Source organism: Prionailurus viverrinus, chromosome A1 (genome assembly GCF_022837055.1).
Source record: "Prionailurus viverrinus isolate Anna chromosome A1, UM_Priviv_1.0, whole genome shotgun sequence".
In the NCBI taxonomy this organism is placed as follows: Eukaryota; Metazoa; Chordata; class Mammalia; order Carnivora; family Felidae; genus Prionailurus; species Prionailurus viverrinus.
In genome coordinates, this window is record NC_062561.1 from 69,021,093 (window position 1) to 69,031,397 (window position 10,305).

The window sequence follows — 10,305 nt, forward strand, 5'->3', positions numbered from 1 at the left end:
TGGTCAAGCAGCGCGAGGGCGTCTGGCCCAACCAGGGAAGAAAAATCTCACTAACACTCCATTCACGCATCTTGCTGAGACGGCAGAAAGCTGTGTCTTAGCTGTAAAGACCATGCCCCAGAGTAAGGTCTATTCTAGACATGCTTTGACAAAAAAAAGCCTAAAGCCAAGTCTGGACAAGACCAAAGGAGAAACAGAATTTGGCATTTGGGTCCTGCTGTGTTAGAAGGGTATGGAAAACATCGTGGACTTTTCACAAATCTGTTCTTTAAAAATTTGTAGAACCGAGTCAACATAATTTTAAAGTGATTAGCAAGTAAATGCTATGTCTACTAGAGAAAAGTCACCAATCTTCAGAGGACAATAATAGAATCTAGAATCTCTACAATGATGTACTCACAATATCCAGTATTCAGTAAAAAATGATTACACATGAAAAACAGAAAGATGTGTTTCACAGCCAAGAAAAAAAAAAAGCAATCAGAAACCAGCTTCAAGGTCACTTTACATTGTTATTATTGTTACTTGAGTCAGTTGCTCTTTAAGAAACCACTGTGGTCAGCTGTGTAAGCAGCCTTCCAAAAATGTCCTTGTCCTAATCCCAGGAACCTGTAAATATCCTACATTACACAGAAAAAGGGATTTGAGGATGTGATTCAATTATGGATTTTGAGATGAAGAGATTATCCTGAGTTACCCAGGTGGGCCCAAGGTAATTGCAAGAGATACAATAAAAAGAAGTAGGAGAATCAGAGTTGGGCAGAGGAGATAGTCACCTAGAAGCACAGAGAGAATTGAAGATGTTGGCTTTGAAGATGGAAGGAGCAGCCATAAACCAAGGAATGAGGTGGCTTCTAGAACCTGGAAAATGCCAGGAAATGGCTTCCTTCTGGAGCCACCAGAAGTAAGGCAAGACAGCCAGTCCTGCTAGATTTAATAGACAAAGATAATAAAGGAGCTATGTAAATATGCTTGAAGAGTTAAAAGAAAATGACTTATTTAGTGAGTGAGAGGAAATTTCAGAAGTGGAATTAAATAAAAGCTTTATAATCAAAAAGTAAAATAACTGAAATAAAAACCTCTCAGGGGAGTCCCTTTGATTCTTATGGGCAATTTTTATCAGTCAAGCAAAAACTAATACACATTCAAGGAGACAGGATCCCATGACCCATAAACACAGGCAAAATGGCAGACAAGAGAAGCAGACCCAATGGTAATATGACATTGGAGCACATAGATTGGGACTTTAAAATAACTGATTATTCAGTTCTAGAAAATATAGGGAAAGGGACAAAACAGATCAAAAGACAAAAACAACAACAACAACAACAAAAACTACTTCACGGAAGTGGTAGAATAAAGAGAACCAAAAGTACATTGTATAAATTTAAAAAAAAAATACAATATCTGAAATCAGGAATTCGATGCATGAGTTTCATAGCAAATTATCTATAGTACAAGCCAGGATTAATGAAAGGTAAATAGAGAATATTCAGAAGAAAGTGCAGAAAAGGAAATAGAATTGAAAAAAGACAGATCAATGTGCATAACAAATGTAGTTTCTTCCCAGGAACTCAGTAACGAACAGGGCTCTCACCCTTCAGGGATTTTTGCCTTGCTGGCCTTGTATCATCTGATATCATCTGGACTCATTGTATAGTATCAGGTAGATTGTATTGAACGGTGTTCGCTGGGTGGAATTTAAGAATGAAATTAGCACAGGAAGTGAGCAGTTAGCCTCAAGTGCTACGTGGCCTTGTCATTATTAATGCCTTGTTCTCCCTCTTCTCAGAACTCTCTAGGGGAAAGTGAAAATGCCCTGCCTTAGTCCAAGAAGATTCACAGAGGCACTAAGGTGGGTTTGTAGAAGCATGGTGCAACAAGGCCAGCTCGGTCCCCAAGGCTGCAGCTCTAACCCTGTGGGTCACAGGCATGGCCGTTAACCCTGAAGAGTTAACAAAAATTTGGCCCATCCAGAAAGGATACTCTGCCAGTACTTACACTCTGTCTTTTCATGCCTTATTTGTGCCTTCCCAAAGGAGGAGGAGGAGCTAAATGTAATCGGTGGGTCTGTGCTCAGAGTAGCAGGGGAAGAGACAGTTGATGGGTTAAAGATCTTTACAGAAAAGTCGTAACAAATGAAAGCAGAAGGGTGTTAGACTTTTAAAAGTCACCACTGTGAACACCCTAGTGGGTCCAGACAATAAGTAATGACGGAAAAACTATGAAGGGCAAAGGAAGTTGCATCTTTATGATACAAGGATCAGGCCGATACATCCTGAAACCCCTGCTCAATCGTTAAATGGAGAGCAGTCAGGCCCTATACCTCCTGAGGTGGAGTCCTGTTTCTGTGAAAAGAAAACAAAGGAGGAAGGAGAGGAGGCAGGGAAAGAGGGAGGGAGGGAAAGAAAGGGAGAGGAGGGAGGGAGCGAGGGTGGGAGAAAAGAATCTACATCTAATCTAACCTCCAGTTCTCCTTTCTAACTTACACCAAATGCAGGGCATGGAGCCACATGACAAACAGCCGAACGGAATTAAAACGCAATGAGGAAGATTCCACAGGGCAAATGACTCAATCCCTTCAGTAAATAGATGACAATAAATAAAGGAAAGGGGAACTCTAATAGATGAACAGAAATTTGATAGACCCATCAAACACATGTAGTGCATAGACCTTGTCTGGACCCTAATTTGAAAAAGCCAACCGTATGAAGACATGTTTGGGGTAGCCAAGGGAAGGAAAATAAGGATTGGATATTAGATAATATTAAGAAATAATTTTTTATTTTGTTTCGTTTTCTGCTTTTTGAAAGAGATCAATGTTGAAGCATTTATAGGTGAAACTGCTATGTCTCCTAGGATTTGCTTTTAAATATTCTAGCAACAAAACAAAAGGGTGGGGGGAATGGATGAAACAAGAATGGCAGGATGTTGGTTACTGGTGACATTCAGTCATGGATATGGGAGGTCATTTTGTTACTTTTTCTACTTCTTTGACCATTTAAATTTCCATGATAGGGGCTCCTGGGTGGTTCAGTCGGTTGAGCGTCTGAATCTTGATTTCGGCTCAGGTCATGATCCCAGGGCCGGGGGGTTGAGCCCCGTGTCAGGATCCATGCTGAGCATGGAGTCTGCTTGAGATGCTCTCTTGTGCACTCTCTCTCTCTCCCTCTGTCCCTTTCCCCCGCTCACACTCTCTCTCTCTAAAATAAAAATTAAAAAGAAAACATTTTTTTTAAAATTCTATGATCGACAGTTAAAAACAAAGTGGAGGGGTTACCGCGTCGCTAAAGTTTGGAACAGTTTTTTCTAGATTCCCTGCACTCAAGCACATTGGGCCTGACTTGAACTTAGATTCCTCATATGGTGAGAAGACCCAGCAGCTCCCTCTCTGGCAGACAGTCAGAGCTCTGCTCTTTTGTCCCCGTACTTTCTTGGCCTACAACTATGAGACAAGGTCATTCGGGTCCTATTCTAGTCTTGGGAGTATCATCAATCTCTTCTTTTGGCCTCAGTTCCAAACACAATTAGCCCAGAACTCTTTACTTTGGAAAATAAGACTGACCCTTTGAGTCTAATTTAGCTCGGATCTTTGCGATTATAGTCTATCAGCAGAACCCTGGAGGACAGACTGTCATCTGCACCTGACCCATACCTGCAGGGAGCAGGGCCAATAAAAGAATAACACAGCTGAGTGAGCGAAGGTATTTTGAGGATAAAGGAATATTATGCATGTTCCCAAACTAAGGTCGGTTATCCAAGGTAATAGAAATGTTAAAAATTTGAGAAAATAGGATACAGTGGCAGAGTAAAATCCCTAAGACAGCAGAGTAAGGACCAAAGACACAGTGGAAGAATTGAAATCAGAAAGAGAAATGATTTACTGTTCTGTGCATTTGTGGGAAGAAGGAAAAGGATAAAAAAGATTCTACAGAGACAGTTGAGACAGACATAAAGGAGATTCGGGTGGCTTTTTTTCTGGTGGGTAAAATCTTTGAAATAAGAAAGAATAGAGACAGAAAGGGGTTTGCGTCCCGGGCTAGAATAACAACAGCTGTGGTACAGAGGCTGACCTGTCCACACTTTGGTGAGGGCGGGACACTGGGTAGATGGGAAGGAGAGCTACCCGGCCTTCAGGTTCCCAACGGGCCTCTGAATGCTGTTTCATGCTGTGCAGCCAACGTGCATGAGGAAGTCAAGCCCTCCAGTCAAACAACTCGTTCCTTATGCTCTGGAAAGGCCCTGGAGACGATGGCTCAGAAGGTGGGTGGTGGAGACAGTGCCATCATCCAGAAACATCCATGTGCGGAGCCTTCGGCCTGCCTCTTTCTTCCCCCTGCAAGCCTGGCAGAGGCTCCCGGAGCACATCTTTACTTAGGTCTAAGTCAGATGTAATGTTCTAGAAGAACCTGAAAGTCACAAACAGTTTTGCTCTCTACACATGGAGAACATAAGCTTCATGTAAATATATATAATGGTGGTAAAGCTGCACTTTCACAGAAAAATACTACCAGCTTATTCAGTATTTATCCAGTGTCTTTAAATTAGTTTATTGGGGCACTTGGGTGGCTCAGTTGCTTAAGCATCCGACTTTGGCTCAGGTCACAATCTCGCAGTTTGTGAGTTCGAGTCCTGCGTCGGGCTCTGTGCTGACAGCTCGGAACCTGGAGCCTGCTTCAGATTCTGTGTCTCCCTCTCTCTCTCTCTGCCCCTCCCCTGCTCATGCTCTGTCTCTCTCTCAAAAGCAAACATAAAAAAATTTATAAATTAGTTTATTAATTGTATCGACACATTTACTAAGGTTTTAAATGTCCAGACTGAGCATTTTTCTCAAATTATTTCAACTTATATTGTGATAATTAGGCACACACATAAATCAAAAATAGCTTTAGCTGTTAAAATAAATAGATAACATATTTTCAAGAGAGTCACAAAAGAGAAAGTTATCTAAAGGGAATCGGTGTTTCCGAGAATCGTTTTCCACAGAAATCATGACGACGTTAGATTTTACTTAACACCCAATATATACACGATATTTAAAAAAAATTTTTAACATTTATTCATTATTGAGAGACAGAGAGAGACAGAGCATGAGCATGGGAGGGGCAGAGAGAGGGGGAGACACAGAATCCGAAGCAGGTTCCAGTCTCCAAGTGGTCAGCATAGAGCCCGACGCGGGGCTCGAACCCACGAACAGTGAGACCATGACCTGAGCCGAAGTTGGACACCCAACCGATTGAGCCACCCAGTCGCCCCTATATACAAGGTATTTAAAAGGACTTCTGTTTCCCCAAGAAGTGGCTCCTCCTTCCCCAGGATGTGGTGATAATAACTAGTATTAGTTGGTCATTTTTATAAACTCAACAGCAACTTTTAAAACGACCTACAACAATACAGACATAATGACCCACATATGTTGCTATTTGCACTGACATCTTTGGTGTGTCTCAGGTGAATTGTACTGACCACCTTGAATCTACTTGACTAAAGCCTTGTGAGAAACGCAGTTTAATGGCCTCAAAGCAAAGTTTGAAAGAGTAAGTTTTAAAGCTATGAAATGAAAACAAAAAGAATACTGAAAAAGAGATAAATAATGCCTTGGATAGTCTGGGGGTTCAACACAAACAGGCCCCAGTATGAAGGGGGCATGAAACCATGAGTGAGTAGCTTGGTTTTCTCCAATCTTGGCACTAACTTCCTGACAGATCTAGGGCATGTTTTTCTTTTTTTTAAGTTTATCTATTTTTTTGTTTTGAGAGAGAGGAGAGAGAGAGAAAGTGAGAGCTGAGGAGGACAGAGAGAGAAAGGGTGAGAGAGAATCCCAAGCAGGCTCCTCAGTGCCAGTGCAGGCCCCAGTGAGGGGCTCGAACTCATGAACTTCGAGATCATGACCTGAATCGAAATCAAGATTTGGAGGCTTAACCAACTGAGCCATGCAGGTGCCCCAAGACTAGATGTTTTGTAAGATGTCCCTGATTTCTAATAGTTTGGATTCTACATGTGAATCTTCTGCTGAGATGCATGTATCCCATTCTTACCTCTACCCTAGGGAAGATCTCAATAAATGGGTTACCAAGAACTCCCGGTAGCCCCGTCCTGGCTTTGGCACGTGATTACCTAAACATACAATGTTTCCTGAGAGCCACTGAGGGAGCCGTTCTGGACTTAGAAGTTAAAATATCAGTAGGCTTTTCTTCTTGGTTGACTAAATGAAGTATGTCAAGGGTTGTTTGAGTAACTGATTTTTTTTGCTTGTTCCAGGTCCCCACTGGCTTTGCATCTCACCATCGAGCAGAGGGCCTGCTGGAAGTTGTCACTGACCACCACATACAGTAACAGGTTACCAAAGGTGTTCAGGGCAGCTAACGGCCTAGAAACGATGTACGCTTCATGGATCTGATTCTCGATGGGGCAGCTGATTGAAAGCAGTCGAGATTCGATCCGAATGACCCTCAAGATGTGGAAGGGTAAAAAACATATGTAAAACACGAGGAGTAGCAGAATGGTTAGCCTTCTAGCTTTCTGCTTAAGGCAGCTGTGATTCTGAGGTCCTTGGGTTAGGGTGCAGATAATCATTGTATAGCACAGTGTCACTATCACCAGGGGAAGGCAGAAAGTAGTTGCAGTCAAAACTAGATTGTACCATTTGATAGTGGCGAGGTCATCCGAACTGGTGAGGTCGAGGCAGGCCGATCTATTGGGCCTGGTGGTTGATGTGATCAGGAAAGTCATGGGAATGACGGCCACCAGGGAAATGATCCACACCACAGCACAGGCCACCACGGCCCATCGAGTCTTGTGAAAGGAAAAGCAGCTCATGGGGTGAATGATCACGAAGTATCGGAAGATGCTGTAACAGGTGAGGAAGAGGATGCTGCTGTACAGGTTGAAATGGAAGCCAAAGCGGATGAACTTGCACATGAAATCCCCAAAGATCCAGTTTTCGCCGCTGGCATAGTAGTGAATCAGGAAAGGGAAGCTGGTTAGATACAGCAGGTCTGTGCAGGCCAGGTTCAGCATAATGACGGTGCTGCCTTTCCACGGCCGCATTTTGAAAATGTAAGTGGAAATCGCTACTGCGTTCCCTGGAAAGCCCACCAGGAAGATGATGCTATATGTTACAGGGAGGTAGTGCCTCTTGAGTGGGATTTTTTCATCAGTGCAATTTCCAAAAGGCGCTGCAAAATCGGGGAAGTCGGAAGAAGCATTTGCAAAACTGTCCAGTGGCTCATTCATGGCTGTCTCCTTTCATCTTGCAGGAAAACAAGCGTTCGGTTTGGCAACACAAATCACTTCAAACTAACTCCCTGATAAAGGAAAATAGAAAACATTAATGATAGGGTAATGAAAACAATGATCTTCTTTTAAATGAAAATTGCTCTCAGATCCTAAATGTGCCACTTCTTTCTCTTTAATCTCAAAGAGACCCTGTGGAGAAGAGATTGAATTTCTAAGAAAACGATTGTGAGGCAAGGCATCTAATAATAATATGAAAGTTAAGTTACCACCAGAATGAAAACGAAGGATTGCAAATAAACAAATACACGTAGCGGCAGTGGACATCAAGTTGGCAAGGTTGCTGTTTGGGGAAGCCACAGAATGTCACCATTAGAGACTTAACAAGACCTACCATTAATCAAGCGCAAGGCACTTCACCATCACGTAACCTCCAAACTTCACAAGACGCTGTGAAGTGTTTCTTATTATCTCTATTTTAGAGGAGAAATAAAGACTGAGGGAGGTTTTGCAACACGTCCCTGGAAGGCACCTGGTGGCACAGCCGGGGCTCAAACCTGTGTCTCTCTGATTTAGAGGCCATCCTCGATTCTTGCTTCCCTCACTATGCTGCCTCCCAGTCCAGATTCCCCCACGTACGTGGTGGAACAGGAAGTGTGAAGGCATGAAAAGACAGAATACTGTCCGTTTTTTAAATGTAGATTTCACATCTTGCACCATCATACATACGGTAGATTTCATTTTCCAATGTCGGCTCTTCCAACCTATTTTAATAGCTAATATAATTTGTTCACGGGAGGGTGTGTGTGTGTGTGTGTGTTTGCCAGGGGAGAAGGAAGAGCAGATTCATGCAGCGTTAAAGCTTTGCGCTCTGTCGCCAGCCTGCCTGACCTTGATTCTCAGTTTGGCTATTGAGAACACTTGTGTGTCCCTAAGCACGTTGCTGAAGCTCTCCAGGGCTGGGAGCAGTGGCGTTTTAATTTCCTTCTTCTTACTTATCAGGGTTTTCTAAAATTTTGACAGTGAATTTCTGCAACGAGAAAAGCATGAAGATTATTTAAAAGAAGAATCACTTACAATTAGCTTATTATTCAGATGTAAATAGATGTTGGTAAAATGTATCCACTTACACATTTACGGAGTGCCCACTGTGTATTCATTAGGCACTCTGCCAGCTCCTAGAGATACAAAACGAATAACACACACAGATGTACAAGCCACTATCACAGTCTACTGGGGGAGATAGACATGGACATAATTTTGACGAAATGTAACCCTACCACATGGAGCTGTCAATATATTTTTTTAAAAAGGCAGGAAAAACACTTGGAACACTATTGGGCACATAATAAGTGCTCAATAAATGTTGGGTAGTTGTTAATCACTAAGTCCTCTGATAGATGAATGGCATGAGAAGGAAGGGAACAGTTGCCTGGAGAACAGGGGAGGGCATGAAGCAAGGTCATTAGGAAGGAACATTTAAGCAGAAAGTAGCGAGAGGAAAGGAAAGGCATTCTAGGCAAAAGGAATAGCATGTGCAAAGGCACTGAGATATGACAGAGGGAGATATTCAAGGGAGCTCTGCTCAGCATGGCTGCTATATTAAGGACCAGTGGGAGATGAAGCTGGAAAGAAAATAATAGCTGATAATAAAAATAATAGCGCGTCCTGGGTACAAAGCACTACTACTCTAGTATGCATTCATTTTATCCTCCCAGCAGTCTGGCAAGGTAGTTCTGTGATCATGCCCATTTTACAGAGGAAACTGAGGCACCAAGAAGACAATGAGTTGCTCAAGGTCACACTGCTAGTTAGTAGTGAGCCATAAGATGCGGACTAGGGCAGTCAGTCTGCAGAGCTGGGATGCCTCTCACAGTGAGTAGGCAAGAGGCAAATAAATGCTCTAAAATAACAAGGTTGAATTAGACTGTATCCCAGATGGGCTAAGTATATCAAACATCCTAAATTGTGTGATCCAGGGCTAACCTGTCAACAATAACGGCACCCACCTCTTTGGGTTGAGAGAGGTTAAATGAGTTAAGTACATTTTGAAACATACTTTATGTATGTGTTTTGAAAGATATACATGTTATATCATCGTCTGCCATCATTATTACTATTATCTGATACTAAAATCGACACTTTCAAGCTTTCCCCCAGCGCAGGAAAGAGGTAGATTTCAGACTGGCCCAGCTTAAACTAATCGAAACTAGTAGACTCCTCCCCAGTTCATTGGCCTTGAATATACTCTTCCGGATCTCACTTAGGGTGCAGATCAGGATGGCCTTAAACATTTATGACTTCTATTCCATACGAATTGGGGAAAGACTAGCCTCGGGATGTGAAGCATGCCACTGGGCAGCTGTTAGGATCCTCCAGGGGAGACGCCAGTGCTCCCTGGGACCGTGTATCACAGATGGAGAGCAAATGTTTCCTTCCTTGTCAAGTTAATTTACTCTCGCTGGACACACTATTCCTAGAACTATTACCTACACAGCAGTGAAGGTGATCCGAGTCAGGTACTGCTGACCAGCAAGGGTTCTCTGAGGCCAGGAAACTACAGCAGACAGCTTTTTCCTTGGCCAGACTCTTTAAATGGGCTCATGCCCAGATGGGAGCAGTAATTTGTACCTGAAAGAAAATGGTCACGGTCAAAGAGTCCCTGAGGCAGCACTTCCAGAAGCCAGTTCTTAGCAAGTCCTTAGTCAGGTCCACACTGCTTGTCTGTCAACTCCCTGAAACCAGAAACACGGAATCACCTCATACCCTAAGGGCCAACACAGAGAAGGTTCTCAATACATATTTGCTGAAGAAAAGAACAATGAGTATTTTCGGCAAAATTTTATCTGGGGCTGAAGGGTTAATGAAATGGCAACTTTTTTTTGTTTGTTTTAAGTTTGCTTCTTTAACGACTTTTAAAGTAAGAAGTGGGGCTCCTGGGTGGCTCAGTGGGTTGAGCTTCCGACTTCGGCTCAGGTCATGATCTCGCGGTCTGTGAGTTCGAGCCCCGCGTCAGGCTCTGTGCTGACAGCTCAGAGCCTGGAGCCTGCTTCGGATTCTGTGTCTCCC

The 10,305-nt window shown here is 43.0% G+C and overlaps 1 protein-coding gene across 1 annotated transcript; it reads right to left on the reverse strand.

Annotated features, from left to right (window-relative positions):
* Positions 1-6,199: 6,199 nt before the first annotated feature.
* OXGR1 (oxoglutarate receptor 1) lies at positions 6,200-7,236 on the reverse strand. Its single transcript, XM_047877803.1, has one exon. It carries the CDS (start codon positions 7,234-7,236, stop codon positions 6,220-6,222), a length of 1,017 nt encoding a protein of 338 aa, XP_047733759.1. The 3' UTR covers positions 6,200-6,219.
* Positions 7,237-10,305: the final 3,069 nt, after the last annotated feature.

Excerpts from the sequence above, each read along its gene's own strand:
- OXGR1 (XM_047877803.1), bottom strand. The coding sequence starts at position 7,236 with ATGAATGAGCCACTGGACAGTTTTGCAAATGCTTCTTCCGACTTCCCC.